Genomic DNA, 19,478 nt, shown 5'->3' on the forward strand with positions numbered 1-19,478 from the left:
CCACCTCCCTGCACTTACCCACGGCCTTGCAGGCCTTGGTGAGGGGCTCCAGCCGGAAGCCCTCTTCGCACTCGCATTTGTAGCTGCCCTCGAGGTTCACGCAGAGCTGGCTGCAGGTGTCAGGGTTCTGACACTCATCGATATCTGAGAGTTGGGACACAGAGAGAACTGGAGCATCTTTCCAGCAGGGCGCAGATGGAACCATGGGCTCTGACCAAGAGCCATGCCTCCCTGTGGCAAATGGAGGACAACCCATCCCCTCTCGGGAAAACCTCCAGGACAGGATGCTCTGACCAATTTTTTTTTTTTAATTTATTGATTTGGCTGCACCAGATCTTAGTTGCAGCACGTGGAATCTTTAACTGTAGCATATGAACTCTTAATTACAGCGTGTGGGATCTAGTTCCTTGACCAGGGATCAAACCCAGGCCCCCTGCTTTGGGAGCGTGAAGTCTGAGCCACTGGAAGTCCCTGATCACCAAAATCTTGAAAATGGCCAAGCATGATCTCTAACCCCAACCTCACCATTCACTTTAGGGCATAGTCAACTGGGCGAAGTTGCATCAGCTGAGATTTCTTTCTTAATTATTAATCCCCAAAGGCCAAAAGCAAGTGCTCCCCAAGGGCCAAGCTGGCAACAGCTGGTTCAAGCACCTGGCCTCCCACCAGCCCTGTGAGGAGGGTACCTTCACCCACTTAACAGATGGGAAAACTGAGGCTGAGGCTTTGACCCCCCTCTTCTTCCAAGGAAAGAGCCAGGGGCTTGGGAATTACCTTCACATCTGTGCTTGCCCACTAGCTGGAAGCCTTCGGGACACAGGCACTCGTAGCCGATCTTGAGGTCATTGCAGATGTGAGAGCAGCCGCCCTTGTTGTCCAGACACTCGTTGGTCCCTGTGCCAGATGCAGGAGGGGCACCGGTCACACTCTGGCCGCCAGCCACCCCTCGTCCAACATCCTGCAACTGTTTCTACCTCATCATAACCAACATGATGACTGCTGGTGAAGTTGCCATGATTCCTAAGAGGTCTTAGGGCCACTGTCACACGTGACACCATGAATGAACCACGAGGATGTTGTCGATGTTTAGTCGCTAATTCTTGTCCCACTCTTTGCAACCCCATAGACTGTAGCCCACCAGGCCCCTCTGTCCATGGGATTTCCCAGGCAAGAATACTGGGGTAGGTTACCATTTCCTCCTCCAGGGGATCTTCCCAACCCAGGGATGGAACCTGAGTCTCCTGCAATGGCAAGCTGAGCCACTAGGGAAGCCCTATGAGGGTGTTATAGTGAGTGAATTATAAGCCAGGTACGGAAGGACAAATACTATTCCACGTGAGGCCCCTAATGGGGTCATACTTATAGAGACAGAAGGTAGGAGGGTGGGTGCAGGGGTTGGGGGAGGGGGAGTTAGTATTCAGTGGAGACAGACACTCAGTTCTGCAAGATGAAATAGTTCTGGAGATGGATGGTGGTGATGGTGACACAACACTGCGACTGTACTTAAAACATGCCTGAACACCTAAAAATGGTAAAACCATAAATTTTGTGGGTTTTTTTAACCATAATTTAAAAAAATTTTTAATTATAAAAAATAAAAGCCACATACCACTTACTACAGTTACATGTATTAACTCACTTAATCCTCCCTATAGGAAATGGCAACCCACTCCAGTATTCTTGCCTGGAGAATCCCATGCACAGAGGAGCTCATGGACTCTGTGCAAAGAGTCGGACAGGACTGAGTGACTAACACACACAAAATCCTCCCTATGACCTTAAAGGCATGAGACTTATAGCTGGGGAAATCGAGGCATGGCCAGGTTAAACAGTTTGTTTAAGATCACAGGGCTTGACGCAAACCTAGGGCACTGGGCTCCATAATCCATGCTCTTACTCTCTATACCAAGCGTGGGCCAAAGCCAGCCCTCAACCTGCTCTTTGACAGCTAAGAATGGTTTTTACATTTTAAAATAGTTGAGAAGAAAATAAGAATCAAAAGCAAAATATTTCAAAAGTTCTATGAAATTCGAGTGTCTGTATCCATAATAGAATATTGGAACATGGCCCTAGGCATTCAAATGCACGTGTATGGGCTTGGGTGGGTGCTCTCCTGCTAACAAAGGCCAAGTAGAAGAGCTGCGACAGAGACCCTATGGACTGGAAAGTCCAAATCATGGGTCAAAGTGCTGCTGAAAACACTTGCAACACCTGATCCCCAGCAGCCCTAGGATGTCTGGGAAGTTACTGCCCCATCTTACAGATGGGAAAACTGAGGCTTAGAAGCCAATCCACTTATCCCCAGGCTCCCCCCTAACATCTGTCCAGCCCCAGAGTCACAGCACTTGTGGGCTTCGGCAGGGCTGGCCCCTCACAGCACCACAGCACCCACGTCTCAATGCGGTGGACCCCACCCTCAACACTACCAGCTGCCCACACCCCAGGGCTCACCACAGTCCTTGAGGGGCTCGTCCGACCAGTCCCGGCAGTCCCTGACGGAGTTGCACACTTTGTCCAGGGAGATGCACTCACCGCTTTGGCACTTGAACTTGTTGGGCCCCTCGCAAAGAGTCACTATAAGCACAGAGTAGGGTCAGGTGCTTCCAGGAGACAGGAGGTGGCTTAGTGCTTCTTATTAATATGATTATTTATGCAAGAATAGATACAAATGTATTTGGTGGTAAAACAGAACAGTTACTGATCATACATGAAGCCTCCACTCAGCTTAAGAATTAGAATATCACCAATAGCAGGGGCTGATAAACTCTGGCCTGATGCCTGTTTGTTTAAATAGAAGTTTTATTAGCACCCAGCGCTGCCCATTGGTTTACATACAGTCAGTGGCAGACTTCATGCTATAACAGCAGACTCAAGCAGATGTAATTGAGACTATGGCCTGCAGAGCTGAAAATTCCTACTCTCCAGCCCCCGACCTAAACTATTATAGTGGTCTAAGCCATCCCATTCTACTACCCCCAGAGGTAATGATAATTTTGAATTTTGATTACTACTTCTTTATTTTTCATTAATAATTCTATCAAACATGTATGAATGAACAATCTACTGTTGAATTTTGCTTGCTTTTGAGTCTTAATAACTGTATCCAGTTAAATTCCTGCAATTGCCTTCTTGTTTGCAACCCCAAGGTTATGAAGTTCACCTGGGCTGCAGACAGGGGCTGTAGCCTCATTTTTCTCAGCTGCATGATATTCCACTCTGTGATGACACTGCCGTTTAAAATTATTTCCAGGCAGCCCTGTTCACAGCAGTACTATTCACAACAACCAAGGCGTGGAAGCAACCCAAGTGTTCATCCACGGGTGACTGGATAAACAACATGTGGTCCATCCATACAGCAGAATATTATTTTGCCTTAAAAAGGAAGGCATTTCTGACACCTTCTATAACATGGATGCACGTTGAGGAAACGATGCTTAGTGAAATAAACCCGTCACACAAATTTGTGATTCCAGTTACATAAGGTCAAATACTAGAGGAGTGGAATTGGTAGAGACAGTAGAATGGTGGGTACCAGGGGCTCGAGGAAGGAGAACAGCGAGTGTATAATGGGGACAGAGTTTCAATACGGGAAGATGAAAGAGTTCTGGCAATGGATCATGCGGATGGTGACTTAGCACCACTGGACTATACTCTTAAGAATGGTTAAGACAATAAATTTTGTTACATGTGTTTTTTTTTGTTGTGTTAGCCACTCAGTCCTGTCCAACTCTTCCAGACTCCATGGACTGTAGCCCACCAAATTCTCCAGGTAAGAATACTGGAGTGGGTTGCCATTCTCTTTTCCAAGGGATCTTCTCGATCCAGAGATCAAACCCACATCTCCTGCATTACAGGCAGATTCTTTACCATCTGAGCCACCAGGGAAGCCTCTATTTCACCACAATTAAAAAAAAAATTTTTTTTACATTAATTCTACTGCTGGGACTTCCTTGGTGGTTCAGTGGTTAAGGCTCTGAGCTTCCAATGCAAGGTACGTGGGTTTGATCCCTGGTCAGGGAACTAAGATCCCACATGTCATGCAACATGGCATATATATATATAAATTAATTCTACTGCTGATGAACATTCTGGTTGCTTCTACTGCTTTGCTGTTAGGACAGTGCTACTCTGCTCATTCTAGAGCCTATCTCCCAGTGCACAGATACAAGTTTCCCACGAGCGGAACTGCTACACTATAAACTCAGCAAAGTGGAATTGTACTGTACCCGTAACTCTGTGAGCTCAGGTTCATGAGCTATGTACACTCCAACCTCATTAAATCTCACAGTCCTGAAGTGGATGTTTTCATTTTGCAGATTAGAGAAAGAGGCTCAGAGAGCTCAAGTAACTTGCTTGAGGACACACAGGAGGCTCCTCCCTTGTCTGGGAGGCACTGTGCTCCTCCCCCCACATCTCCCCACAGCCCGGGATCCTGGAGGGGTGGGGCTTACCGTTGACGCAGCCCAGCTCGTCACTCAGATCCTTACAGTCAGGCTCCCTGTCGCACTGCCGGCTACCATGGATGCAGGTCCCATCCGAGCACTGGAATTCATCAGGCCGGCACGTGGCCACAGCTGGGAAACAAAGAGCCAAGTGTGGAGAATTAAGAAAGGGAAAGCACCCTAACACAACCATTACATTTTCATAGATTTCTCTCCAGTCTGTCCTTGGATGCAGGAAATTCATTAAAAAGTTGGCAGATCGGGGAATTCCCAATCAGTGGCTAAGACTCTGTGCTCCCAATACAGGGGGCCCAGGTTCGATCCCCGGTCAGTAAGCTAAGTCCCTCATGCCACAGCTAAGACCTGGCAGAAGTAAATGAATAAATATTAAAAAAAAAAAAAAAAAAAGCTGGCAGAGCTAGTAGGCCATTCTTGGCAGAAAAGCAATGATGTGGTCCCAGTCTAGATAGAAGCCTGGCCAGGTACGTTATGATGTTGTTGGTTAGTCCCTAAGCTGTGTCTGACTCTTTGCGACCCCATGTGCTGTAACCCACCAGGCTCCTCTGTCCGTGGGATTTCCCAGGCAGGAACACTGGAGTGGGTTGTCATTTCCTACTCCAGGGAATTAATATCTTCCTGACCTAGGGATTGATCCCAAGTTTCCTGCATTAGCAGGTGGATTCTTTACCACTGAGCCACCAGTGAAGCCCGCTGCCCACCTCCCCCCCCAAAAAAAGTCATTACTACTGAGTATCACACAGCCCTTTCAATGACTCAGACTGTGAACGTGAAAAATGTTTCTGACTAGACCTTGACCTGAAACAGGTTTTCACTTAACCCTAATTCATTAAGCTCTAAGCTTATGCTTTCTGCACTTTCCCGTGGGTTATATTTCACTATGAAAATGCTGACAATGTGCAAATTCAATCTCAAGAGGTCAGTGGAGAAAAAAAAAAAGATGATAAATAAGTATGCAAATGTTTGGAACTCATTTGTGTGTGTGTGTGCTTTTATGTCGTAACCCAGGTCCACCGAGGCCGACGCTGTTGCTCCATCTACAGGGGAGGAGATCAAAGCACAGTAACGCTACGTCCCCGGCCAAGGGTCACACAGCTTGGACATCACCAGTCAGGCCTGGATCCTTTCTGGACCAAAATAATACAGCGTGCTACAGTCTGCTCCTCTTGGCAAGAGAAAAATTAAATAGGGGCTCCAGGGGCTTCCCTGGTGGTATAGTAGATAAGAATCCACCACCCAATACAGGGGACATGGGTCTCATCCCTGGTCTGGGACGGTCTTCCGCAGCACACAACAACTAAACCGGTGTGCTGCAAATACTGAACCTGTGCGCCTAGAGCCTGTGCTCTGCAACAGGAGAAGCCCACAGACCACAACTAGAGAAGGCCCTCATGCAACGGTGAAGACCCAACACAACCAAAAACTAAGTAACTGAATTAAAATAATAATAAATGTTAAAAATAAATAAACAGGTGTTCAAAAGGGAACTCCTTTGGAAGACAGTGTCCTCTATGTGATCAGAAAGACTGAAAGGAACATGAAATGGGACCGACTTTTGGTATTTTTTTTTAGGTCAATGCTTTATTGACACCATGTTGCCTTGAATATAATCTGAAGATATCTTTGGATATCATATTCTTTATGCAGGATATTAGCTCTTTCTTTTCTTGTATCTGAATCACTCCATCAAGGATTTATTATAGTTGGAGATAAGACCTTTGGAAGCAGTGTTCCTTTTTCTTTTTTTGACGGAGCTAAGGTATATGGGATCTTAGTTCCCTGACCAGGGATCCAACCCTCACCCCTGCACTGGAAGAGCAGAGTCTTAACCACTGGACCAAGGAAGTCCAGGACTGACTTTCTTATTGTGTGATGCGGAATCATTTAAGGACCTAAAGGCACCGCCCCACCCCTGTCCCCTGCCGGGGGAGCCCCCAGCCTGGGTGAGGGGATTTCCGAGGCGCCCCTACCGCAGTTCTCCTCATCAGACTTGTCCTTGCAGTCAGGGTCATGGTCGCAATGCCAGCTGGAGTGGATGCACTCGCCACTGCCGCAGTGGAACTCGAGGGCTGAGCAGGGGTTGTTGTCCTGCAGGGGGCCTGATGGGTGGGGGGTCCCGCAGTGCTTTGGCCACTCGTCTGAGCCATCGTCACAGTCGGGGTCGCCGTCGCAGGCCCAGAGCTGGGGGATGCACATGGAGCTGTTGCACTGGAAGTTGGCAGGGCCGCAGGTGGGCATGGGGCAGGACGCCTCATCCGAGCCATCTAAGCAGTCCAGGTCCAAGTCACAGACGAACTTCGGGGCAATGCACTTGCCGTCATTGCAGCGGAACTCATCCTGGGAGCACGTCTTGGGGGCTGCAGGGACGGACGGGAGAGGACAGCCTGGTCACCGGGGAAACCACTCCCCAATCCCGACACCAACTCATTGCACAGATGGGGACACTGAGGTGAGGAGAGGCCAGAGCGCAGTGAGTGGACTCTAGGCAGTCGTCAGGGGACCTGGCCAACAACCACCCAGTTCCTGGGCCCCTCTGGGCCTCAGTTTCCTCATCTGTTCCTGTCTCAAAGTGTTACTGGAGGACTGGGATGTAAAGGTACACGGGAACCTGTATTTAAGAGTTTATGCAGGGAACTATAGTCAGTATCTTATAATAAATATAGTAGAAAAGAAGAAGAAAAAGAATATATGTGTGAGTGTGTGTAACTGAATCACTTTGCTCTACACCTAAAACTAACCCAAAACTGTAAATTAAATATACTTTAGTTTAAAAAAAAAAGGATGAGTGGAGTAGGAAATGGCAACCCACTCCAGTATTCTTGCCTGGAGAATCCCATGGACACAGGAGCCTGGCAGACTACAATCCATGGGGTTGCAAAGAATCGGACACAACTGAGGGAATTCAGCACTTATAATTAAGTGTTCCTTTACTATTAAAAGGCTTCCCTTGTGGCTTAGCTGGTAAAGAATCTGCCTGCAATGCGGGAGACCTGGGTTTGTTCCCTGGGTTGGGAAGATTCCCTGGAGAAGGGAAAGGCTACCCACTCCAGTATTCTGGCCTGGAGAATTCCATGGACTGTATAGACCATGGGGTCACAAAGAGTCAGACATGACTCTTTGTGACCCCATTTTACTATTCAAATTTTATTATCCTTCATTTTATTAGTGGTCCTTGAGCAGCTCTGAACGTTTGGAAATTGGGTGTTGAAGGAAGGTAAAGTAGAATATTTTGATCCGACTGGAGACTTTGAAATACTAGATAGTAAATGTGATCATCCTCCTTTGACCTTCAGCTCAAATATCTCCCTGAAAATAATGCATTCAGGTTCAGAGGAAGCTTAGAGACAGCACTTTAAATGTCACATTGTAGTACTTATAAAATGAAAAGGAGGTAATTTCGGCTTTAAAAAACAAAACAAAACCAAAAAATGGCTGGGGACTTCCCTGACGGTCCAGTGGTTAGGGCTCCAGGCTCTCACTGCCAAGGGCCCAAGTTTCATTCCTGGTGGAGGAACTAAGATCCCGAAAGCCACTCAGAGTAGCCAAAAATAAAAATAAAAACTGTTGCCCTTATTATTATTATTTGCTTGTTTTTATTTACAATGACATGGGACTTTTTGAAAGTGAAAGTCGCTCAGTCGTGTCCCACTCTTTGGGACCCCATGGACTATGCAGTCCATGGAATTCTCCAGGCCAGAATACTGGAGTGGGTAGCCTTTCCCTTCTCCAGGGGATCTTCCCAACCCAGGGATTGAACCTAGGTCTCCTGCATTGCAGGCAGATTCTTTACCAACCGAGATATCAGGGAAGCCCATATTGGACTTTTGAAGTTGAAGTATAGTTGACTTACAAAGCTGTGCCAGTTTCCAGGTATGCCACAGCGGCTCAGTGACTTTAGACAGCACAAAACGATCACCAAGCTAAGTCCACTTACTGCGTGCCACCCTACAAGGTTATCACCATCTTACTGACTACATTTACCACGCTGTGCATCACATCACTGTGAATTATTTATGTACAGGAGGAAGTTGGTTCCTATTAATCTCCCTCCTCTATTTTACTCATCCTCCCACCTCCTGGGTTTGATGGTACTATTATTTCTTTTTTTAACTTCTTCAGTTTTATTGTACATACATGTCAATCTTTTTTTTTTCCCATTGTGGACGGAGTTTAATAATTTTTTTTTTAAAGTTGGATTGAAGTATAGTTGATTTCCAATGGTGTGTTAATTTCTGCTCTACAGCAAAGTGACTCAGTTATACGTAAATGTATTCTTTTTCATATCCCTTTCCATTGTAGTTTATCACAGAATATTGACTATAGTTTCCCTGCCCTATACAATTGGAGAAGGCAATGGCACCCCACTCCAGTACTCTTGCCTGGAAAATCCCATGGATGGAGCAGCCTGGTAGGCTGTAGTCCAGCAAATTCCCTTTCACTTTTCACTTTCATGCATTGGAGAAGGAAATGGCAACCCACTCCAGTGTTCTTGCCTGGAGAATCCCAGGGACAGGGGAGCCTGGTGGGTTTCCGTCTATGGGGTCGCACAGAGTCGGACACGACTGAAGCGACTTAGCAGCAGCAGCCCTATACAATAGGACCTTGCTGTTTATGCTGTATTATTTAAGAGTCAAAAGAAACAGTAATTATGTGAAATGATGAAGGTGTTAAATAACCCTATTGTGGTAATCATTTCACAATATATATAAAATCATCACACTGGAGACTAAACTCACACCATGTTACATGTCAACTATATCTCAATAAAGCTGGAAGAAAAAATAAAACACTTGGAAAAGAGGCCCAATCCCTTTTATTTTAAAATGTTCCTCAGTGAGAACCAAGGTTAGATATGCATCACTAAGCACTCACTCACTTTTTAGGTTGTTTTTTTTTTTAATACTCTCTTGGGGGGTTTCATATTTTGTCAACTTGAAGATTTGATGTGATCTCAATTATTTAAATTTCCCCCAGGGTGTTTTTTTTTTTTTTTAAAGAGTCTTACTTTGCTTTTAAAAAATCTACACAATTAGAAAAGAAATTGTAAATAATGAATAAAATCAAAGAGGCAAGACAGAACCTGCTGCAGAGTGCCTTCCTGTCTGAAACTCTCTATGGTTTGGAATAAACTCTGACCTCAGCCACGAACCCAGTCAGGTCACTTGGACACGGCTAGGATCCACGGGCCACCAGACAAGGGACACCACTTACAACAGCCTTCTTCGTCCGAGCCATTCTCGCAGTCCACCTGGCCATCGCATCTCCAGGACCCCGAAATGCAGCGGTTGACACGGCCCCCACAGCTGAAGTCCCCCATCTTGCAGGTGACAGACTCTATGGGAGAAACAGAACTGAACCTTAACGCAAAGGGAAGAATGCCTTGCCACTCCGAGCTCTGCAAGGGAAGAACCCAGAGTTTTCTGATAGGAGATTCAGACTCACTTTTCTGGGCCAAAATGAAGGAAATTTAATGGAACTTATTAAAAATTAGTTGCTGAGGACTTCCCTGGGAGTCCAGTGGCAAAGACTTCCATGCTCCCAATGCAGGGGGCCTGGGTTCAATCCCTGGTTAGGGAACTAGATACCACATACCACAGCTAAAGATCCTGCATACCACAAGGAAGACTGAAGGTCTTGCATGCTGCACTTAAGACCCAGTGCAGAAAAATAATTTTTTTTTTAAGTTAGATGCCAGGTGTTGCAAAGATTTTGGAATGAGATAAAAGTGGTGGTTGCAAAGCACTGGGAATATATTAATGCTACTAAACTGGTCACTTTTTTTTTAATTTAAAATTTTGGGGTGGCTTTTTTAAAAAATTGAAGCATAATTGATTTACAATGTTGTGTTAATTTCAGGTGTACAGCAAAGTGACTCAGTTATACGTGTGTGTGTGTGTATATATATATATTTTTTCTTTTTCAGATTCTTTTCCATTATAGGTTATTACAAGATATTGAATATAGTTCCCTGGGCTATACAGTAGGTCCTTGTTGATTATCTATTTTATATATAGTAGTATGCATCTGTTAATCCCAAATTCCTATTTTATTCCTACCCCCAATGGCCTAATTCAGTGGTTAGGACTCTTAAGCTTCCACTGCAGCTGTTATGGGTTCGATCCCTGGTTGGGAAGCTAAGATCCCACAAGCCACCTGGAGTGGCCAAGAAAACAAAAAACAAACACACAAAAAGGCTAATTTGTGAGACTTCCCTGGCAGTCCAATGGTTGAGACTTTGCCTTCTAACATGGGGTGAAGGTTCGATCCTGGTTGGGAAGCTAAGACCCCCATGCCTCGAAGCCAAAAACCTAAATCATTAAGAAGCAATATTATAACAAATTCAATCAAGACTTTAAAAATGGTCCACCAAAAAAAAAAAAAAATCTTAAAAAAGGGCTAATCTGTGTAACATGAACCTCAATGAAAAAAAAAAGAGGAAAGGAAACTTTAAAGGAAAGTTCCAATAATATCGTCTCTGTGTGCATGCTAAGCGTTTCAGTCTTGTCCAGTTCTTTTCGACCCCAAGGTCTATAGCTCGCCAAGCTCCTTTGTCCATGGAAGAATACTAGGCAAGAATACTGGAGTGGAGTGCTATACCCTCCTCCAGGGGATCTTCCCAACCCAGGGATCAAATCCAAGTCTTTTACATCTCCTGCATTGCAAGTGGATTCTTTACCTCTGACCCACCTGGAAAGCCCAATATCTTCTCTGCCCATCTCCTAATTCATAGAAGAATACATTAGTATGCTTGTCAATTTCTACCACGTCTGTCACCCGCTATCATCAAATCACTTTGCCATCCAACAGAAATTAACACGTTGAAAATTAACATTGAAAATGTTTAAGTGTAACACAACTATACTTAGATTAAAAAAAAAAAAAAGGAGTTAAAAAGAAAAGGTTAGGACACACGTCACGTCCAAAGGCGGGGAGAAACTCACTGCACGTCTCCTGGGATTCATCAGAGCCGTCTTGGCACTCGGCGGTCCCATCACAAACCCACTTATAGGAGATGCATTTCCCATCTTGGCACTGAAACTCGTTTCTCCCACAGTTGTCTTCCACTAAAGAGAAGGAAAGGAGAAGGAAGAATCAAGGCTGGGATCACAAAATGACCCAATTCTTTGTGTCTCTTTCCTGCCAAGTGAAGAATGAACCAGAAATACAATCCTACTGCAGCAGTCAGGTCTCCAGGAAATCAAACACACCACAACTAAACCGAGTGAACCCAAAGTGTAGTGGAGGATGCGAAGGACACTTCCTAAAAAGAGATGCATCCCCAGTGTGAGATTCTGACATCATGGTTGGTGAGTCCAAAGTGTGGATCCACTGGGCGATGGGGACAAAATATTAGAACCTGGGTGCACATTACCAAAGAAAAGGACATGAATTAGCATGTCACAAACCTGTACTGGAGACAGTACCAAGGAAAATTGAGACTGCAGAAGCATTAAGCTGGAGGAAAACTTGAAAAGCTTTCTCCAGTAGGTAGAAAGGAACTAAAGAGATAAAAATTGGGACTTCTCTCATGGTTCTGTGGTTAAGAACCTACCTTACAGTACAGGGGACACAGATGTGATCCCTAGTTGGGGAACTAAGATCCCACCTGCCACAGGGCAACTAAGCTCGTGCACCCCAAGAAGCCCACATGATGCAGCTGAGACCCAGCACAGCCCCCACAAAAAGGGTATATAAGTTATGAGAAATGATTAATGTAGAGGTCAGACAGCAGAGACCCAGCAGAGAAGATAATCATATAACTAAATTTCAGATCTAAAGAAGTGGGTTGTTGCTGTTCAGTTGCTGAGTTGTGTCCAACTCTTTTCGACCCCGTGGACAGCAGCATACCAGGCTTCCTTGTCCTTCACTGTCTCCCGGAGTGGGGGCTACTCTCTAGCTGTGGTGCTCTGGCTTCTCATTGTGGAGCGTCTCTTGTGGCAGAGCACAGGCTCCAGGCCCACAGGCTTCAGTAGTTGTGCTGCACGGGCTTAGTTGCTCCGAGGCATGTGAGATCTTCCCGGACCAGGAATCGAAATTGTGTCTCCTGCATTGGCAGGCAGATTCTTTACTCCTGAGCCACCAGGGAAGCCCCTCTAAAATATACGACTTTTACACTTTGTGGCTCAGATGGTAAAGAATCTGCCTGCAATTCGAGAGACCTGGGTATGATCCCTGGGTGGGGAGGATTCCCAGGAGGAGGGCAAGGCAACCCACTCCAGTATTCTTGCCTGGAGAATCCCCATGGACAGAGGAGGTTGGTGGGCTACAGTCCATGGGGTTGCAAAGAGTCAGACACGACTGAGCGACCAAGCACACAAAGAGAGCAAAATAATACTGACTGCATTTAGTTTTAGGTATCATGCTTTGATTCAGGGGCATTGTTACGTGTGAGCTATGATCAAAGCAAACTTTTATTGTGAAAGTTGCTCATTCCGACTCTTTGTGACCCCATGGACTATACAGTCCATGGAATTCTCCAGGCCAGAATACTGGAGTGGGTCAGTCATTTCAGTCACTCAGTTGTGTCAGACTCTTAGGGACCCAACGGACTGCAGCGCACCAAGCTTCCAATAAACTTTTATTGGTTGGTAATAAAATTGGTATTACTCCTTTAATCTTTAAATATAGACTTTGATCCCCTTCATAATGTAAAGTAACACAGTTAATAAAAATTATGATCCAGTTTATCTCAGGATAAGGAAATAAGACCAAGAAGGAAGAAGCTAGCAGAAATTTCCTCATGAGTCAGATATTCTGAAGGCAAATGATATGTAAAATATAAGTTCGGGCTGATGGCTACGTTTATTATATTTTTCACTACGTTTGTAAGAAGAACTTTTTTTTTATCACTTTATTTTGAATGTTGACTGAAACAAACAAAAAAATAGTTTAATAGTTTGCACAAAATGTATTCATTTGCTCATTTTGCACAAAGGCAATTAATGAACTCTTCATGCACAAGGCAGAAACTATGTCTCCAGAATTAGTCCATTCCTGGGAGAAACTTCCAGACAAAGAGATCCTTGATCCTTGAATGATTCTTCTTATGCAAGAAGTCTCTTCTTCCTTCATTCTGCATATGGGAGAAGATTCAAGATCTTACATGCTTTGTGTCTTTTTATGTATTCAGACTTTTCCCCCCTTGATATTCTCTTTAAGTGGACTTTCTGGGTGGCTCAGATGGTAAAGAATATATGCCTGCAATGTACGAGACACAGGAGACTTGGGTTTGATCCCTGGGTCAGGAAGATCCCCTGGAGGAGGAAATGGCAACCGACTCCAGTATTCTTGCCTGGAGAATCCCATGGACAGAGGAGCTGGGTGGGCTACAGTCCATGGGATTGCAAAGAGTTGGACATGGCTGAGCACGCATGCATGTACATTCTCTTTAAACACTCAGTAGATGTGGTGCACAGGATTAGTTGCTCCGTGGCATATGGGATCATCCTAGACCAGGGCTCCAACCGATGTCCCTTGCATTGCAAGGTGGATTCTTAAACACTGGAGCACCAGGGAAGTTTGAGACCTTCAAGTTTTGACTGAGCACATTACCCAAGGGAGGATCTATAATTTCCCAGCTTCCTTTGCAGCCAGGTGTGGCCATGGGACCAAGTTTAAGCTAATGAGCTGTGAGTGAAAGTAAATGTGCAAACTTCACGACCTTAGAGGGTGGCACTGACAAGTTGATTCCTACTAGTGAGCATTTTGCCCCTCTTAACCTCAACGTACAAGATAAAAACTGACCTAATTAGATATGGTGGAAGGTCAAGCCATAAAAATAAGAATGATCAAAGGCACTCTTTGAAGTATGGCTCCCTGTGTCCAATTGCTAATCATCAGCCTTGCCCTTAACGCTCGGCAATAAAAAAAACCGTAATAATGCAATTTGCAGCAACATGGATAAACCTGGAGATTATCATACTAAGTGAAGTAAGCCAGGTAGAGAAAGATGAATATTATACAATAGCATTTATATGTGGAATCTTAAAAAAAAAAAAGATACAAATGAACTGATTTAAAACAGAAATTAGACCCACAGACATAGAGAACAGATTATGGTTGTCAAAGAGGACAGAAGTGAGGGACAGATAAATTAGGAAATTGAGATGGACACATACACGCTACTATATATAAAATAGATAACCAACAAAGACCTCCTGTGTAGCACAGGGAACTATATACTCAATTATCTTGTAATAATGTGTAAGGGAAAAGAAACTGAAAAAGAATCTGAATCACTGAAACTAACACAACATTGTAAATCAAATATACTTTACTATATATATATATATATATATATACACACATGTTACTTCATATATAGAGATATAAAGGAAAAAAAAACCTTGCCCTCACTACATCATGATTTGAGATTTTTAACTATAGTAGGAAGCCATTGCAAATAACAAGATATTTTAAAATGTGCGTTCGATTTTTATCTCACCTTTTTAACATATCTGGTTTTCTATATAATTATGGTTTTTAATGTACACCAGATGATAGCATAGTTATATGACAAATAATTATATTAAGGAGAACATGCTGGATCTGGTAAAAAAAATTTCACAACCTCAGATCCCAAACCTCTGCAGTCCCTTCTGGTACAACGCCCCCACCTAACTCCCTCCTCTTTGCTTGGCTAACAGTTCAGCTTCGAAGCTAACCTTCCCCAAAACTGGGTTTAGCAGCCCATGGACTTCCCAGGTGGCGCTGGTGGTAAAGAACCCACCTGCCAATGCAGGAGATGGTAAGAGTCACTGTTCGATCCTTGGGTCAGAAAGATCTCCTGCAGGAGGGCATGGCAACCCACTCCAGGATTCTTGCCTGGAGAATCCCATGGACAGAGGAGCCTGGCAGGCTACAGTCCATGGGGTCGAAAAGAGTTGGACACAACTGGAAGTGATTTAGCACGCACGCATGCAAGAGCTCTTAAAACACCCATTTCTTACTCCTAACATACAAGATGGAAATCATTTGTTTACCGAGTCCCCCAGCCTAGATTTAAACTCCTGGAGAGTAAGGAATGTCTTTTTCTTCCTTTCAGCGTGAAACCATCAGAGCCCAAGGCCTGAGTCAAAACAAGATTTGTTGAGCTGTTATGCCCCAGTCAGAGACAGGTCCATCATATTACTACTGGGCAAAGATTTTGGAAAAGCGGAACTCTTCTAGTTCCATCTCTTCGGAGGGCAACAGGGCAGAATCTGTCAAATTTTAAAGTGCAAAGTCCCCGGGACCCAGAAGAATTATTAACACAGATGTATAACAATGTCAAGTTCAAAAAGGTCCAAAGCTTTTTTTCCCCCACTGAGCAGTGTGGTTTGTGGGATCTTAATTCCTCGACCAGGAATCAAGCTTCTGCCCCCTACAGGGGAAGCTCGGAGTCCTAACCACTGGACAGTCAGGGAATTCCCTGTCCGGTTTCTTTTGCTCGAGTACATACTATTCATGTGCCGTTCTAGCTCAGGCACAACTAACCGATAATGATAGAAACTGGGCTTTCCTGGTGGCTGAGAAGTAAAGAATCTGCCTGCAATGCAGGAGACACGGTTTGATCCCTGGGTCGGGAAAATCCCCTGGAGAAGGAACTGGCAACCCACTCCAGTATTCTTGCCCGGAGAATCCCATGGACAGAGCAGCCTGGTGGGTCCATGGGGTTGAAAAGAGTCGGCACAACTGAGTGACTAACACTTTCACTTTTCGCAATGACAGAAATCAGATTAGAGGTGCCTCTGGTCTGTGTCTGGCAGGTGAGTAAGCTGAAGAGAGCCGGGAACTTCCTGGGGGGAGAGAAGTCCTCTAGGTCCTAATGAGAGGTGGCTACATGGAAGTAGATGTCTATCACAACTCACTGAACTCTTATCTGTCGATTCTATAGTATGTTAATTGCACCTTTAATTCAGAAGAAACAAATTCTGGGTCTTCAAAGCTCATTGTCCAGTGTTCCTGCCCAGAGGAACAGTCGGGTGAGATTAGGAGAGAGATGAGTGGAGGGGTGGAGGAGGCTATAGGTGATAAAGAGAGAAATACATACAAGGAGTGTTTAGAAGCATCAACAGAACTTGGTAACTGAACTTACAAAGAGACCAGGCTGGAGGTAACCCCAGTGGAGAGCTCAGGAGATTCAAATGATCTGAGCTCTAGAACCTGCCACTATCAGAAGACAGACTGATAATGTAGCCCAGCTACTGATCCAGACAGAACATCGCCCTCTGAGGTGCCTCTGCAATGTACCCCACACCCACTGATTCACAGCTGAATCATGATTATGCCTGAAAAAGGAAATGACTCATTTCTGGCTTCCCACATGGGGTGGGTAAAAAGCAATCAAAATTCCAGGACTCTCAGAAAAAAAAAGTTAAAAAAAAAAAAGGAAGTTCAGGCAAGGGCCATTCTCTACAGAGGAGGAGGATTCTGGAGGAGGAACTTCGCCATCTGCTCTCCCAGCCAGGAGATGGCAGTTTCAATCATCGCTAATCCACTTTGCCCAAGGAACCATCTCACACACAGAATGTGCTACTGGAAAGGCTAAAAATATTAAACCATCTTGAAAGTGCAAAAATGAAAGTGTTAGTCGATCAGTCGTGTCCAACTCTTTTGCAACGCCGTGAACTGTACCCCACCAGGCTCCTGTATCCATAGGATTCTCCAGGCAAGAATACTGGAGGGAGTTGCCATTTCCTTTTCCAGGGGATCTTCTCGACCCAGGAATCAAACCCAGGTCTCCTGCATTGCAGCCAGATTCTTTACCGTCTGAGCCACCAGGGAAACCCTACTGGAAAGGCTAGAAACATTAAACCATCTTCAGTTCGGTTCAGTTCAGTCACTCAGTCATGTCCGACTCTTTGCGACCCCATGAATCGCAGCATGCCAGGCCTCCCTGTCCATCACCAACTCCCAGAGTTCACTCAGACTCATGTCCATTGAGTCAGTGATGCCATCCAGCCATCTCATCCTCTGTCGTCCCCTTCTCCTCCTGCCCCCAATCCCTCCCAGTATCAGAGTCTTTTCCAATGAGTCAACTCTTCACATGAGGTGGCCAAAGTACTGGAGTTTCAGCTTTAGCATCATTCCTTCCAAAGAAATCCCAGGGCGGATCTTCTCTGGTGGTCTTCTGCACTCCGCACTCCCAATGCAGGGGCGCTGGGTCTGATCCCTGGTTGGGAAACTAAGATCCCACATTCTGCAACTAGGCCCATGTGCCACAAACTAGAGAGCCCCCACCTCGCAACAAAGATCCAGCATAGCCAAAAATAAAAATTACAGTAATAACAAAAGTAAGAGAGAAAGAATAACAACCCCCTTCCCTGGACACCAACGAGCCCTCCCCTGGGCAGCAGTTAATCAAATATTTTCTTGTCATAGATGGCTGAAGACCCTACTAACAAGAAGACCCTACTACTACATATTTCTACCTGAACAGCTGTTCATCCAACAGCTGGCCATCAGCTGTAACATCTGAATGACGAGTGAATGGATTTCACCATTACCGACAGCAGTCAGCTGGGAAATGTCTCATGGCCTTGCTTATATGGCCGAGGATAAGGGACAGTGAGCACCCAGGAGAGCACCTCAGGATGGGTGTCCTGGCAGTGGGCAACCCCCACCCGAGCGAGGAGTCAGAACTAGTCCTATTTCAAACACCACAGCCCAAAGAAACAAACAGCTCTTTCTTATTTCCTCCCAGTTCCACAAGCAAGGTTTGGGTTTTGTATGTCAGTTTCAGTTGAATTTCAGCAAATGCAAACCAGAGCACTACATCCCATAACTCCTCATACTGCTGCTGCTGCTGCTGCTAACTCACTTCAGTCGTGTCCGACTCTGTGCGACCCCATAGATGGCAGCCCACCAGGCTCCCCCGTCCCTGGGATTCTCCAGGCAAGAACACTGGAGTGGGTTGCCATTTCCTTCTCCAATGCATGAAAGTGAAAAGTAAAAGTGAAGTCGCTCAGTCGTGTCTGACCCTCAGCGACCCCATGGACTGCGGAGCCTTCCAGGCTCCTCTGTCCATGGGATTTTCCAGGCAAGAGTACTGGAGTGGGTTGCCATTGCCTTCTCCTCCTCATACTATGCTATGCTATGCTATGCTAAGTCACTTCAGTCGTGTCCGACTCTGTGTGACTCCATAGACGGCAGCCCACCAAGCTTCCCCGTCCCTGGGATTCTCCAGGTAAGAACACTGGAGTGGGTTGCCATTTCCTTCTCCAATGCATGAAAGTGAAAAGAGAAAGTGAAGTCGCTCAGTCGTGTCCGACTCTTAGCAACCCTATGAACTGCAGCCTACCAGGCTCCTCTGTCCATGGGATTTTCCAGGCAAGAGTACTGGAGTGGGGTGCCATTGCCTTCTCCGCCTCCTCATACTGGGGATGCCTAAAATTACATACGCAACACACGCCCTCCTCTGCAAAAAAAGAAAGCAATCGAAACTCTAGCCTTTAGACCTCTCCTGTCACGGGTGAGGAATCAGAAACAAGGTTATCGAAACAGAAAAGGAGAATATACATTTCTGCTTTTTCTCCAGTACACATAATGAGGTGGTAAATGCTTTCAAGGTTTTCCTTCCGCGGATACTGAAGATAGTGGTTGTTCAAGAAAACCAAAATAATACATGGAGGGGATTCCCTGGTGGTTCCGAGGTTAGGACTCAGTGCTTTCACTGCCAAGGCCTGGGTTCAACCCCTGGCCAGGGTACTAAGATCCTACAAGTCGAGAGGCATGGACAAAATAAAATTAAAAAATAAATACTTGGAATCATTTTCTTGAAAAAGAAATGGCCTGGGTCTTCCCTGGCGATCTAGTGGTTGGGACCTCGCTTTCCAGTGCAAAGATACCAAAGGCCTCAGAGCCAAAAAACCAAAACATAAAACAGAAGCAACATCATAACCAATTCAATAAAGACTTTCAAAATAAGATGTTCCACACCAAAAAAATCTTAAAAAAAAAAAAAAGAAAAAAATGTCTGAAGCTAAGAGACTTAGCAGAAAATGAATGAAAAATCCTTTTGCCGGTGCTCTTTTCCAC

General features: G+C 45.2%; 1 protein-coding gene across 1 annotated transcript in view; it reads right to left on the reverse strand.

Annotated features, from left to right (window-relative positions):
• Positions 1 to 19,478, reverse strand: part of LDLR (low density lipoprotein receptor) — a 33,713-nt gene that overhangs the window by 11,084 nt on the left and 3,151 nt on the right. Inside the window, exons 2-8 of the mRNA XM_027547701.1 lie at positions 11,402 to 11,524; positions 9,672 to 9,794; positions 6,431 to 6,817; positions 4,452 to 4,574; positions 2,452 to 2,574; positions 775 to 894; positions 19 to 144 (exon numbers count right to left, since the gene is read on the reverse strand). Of these exons, the coding sequence (XP_027403502.1) occupies positions 19 to 144; positions 775 to 894; positions 2,452 to 2,574; positions 4,452 to 4,574; positions 6,431 to 6,817; positions 9,672 to 9,794; positions 11,402 to 11,524 (1,125 nt within the window). The remainder of the gene's footprint in view (positions 1 to 18; positions 145 to 774; positions 895 to 2,451; positions 2,575 to 4,451; positions 4,575 to 6,430; positions 6,818 to 9,671; positions 9,795 to 11,401; positions 11,525 to 19,478) is intronic.

The sequence above is a fragment of the Bos indicus x Bos taurus genome, chromosome 7 (genome assembly GCF_003369695.1).
Source record: "Bos indicus x Bos taurus breed Angus x Brahman F1 hybrid chromosome 7, Bos_hybrid_MaternalHap_v2.0, whole genome shotgun sequence".
Classification (NCBI taxonomy): domain Eukaryota; kingdom Metazoa; phylum Chordata; class Mammalia; order Artiodactyla; family Bovidae; genus Bos; species Bos indicus x Bos taurus.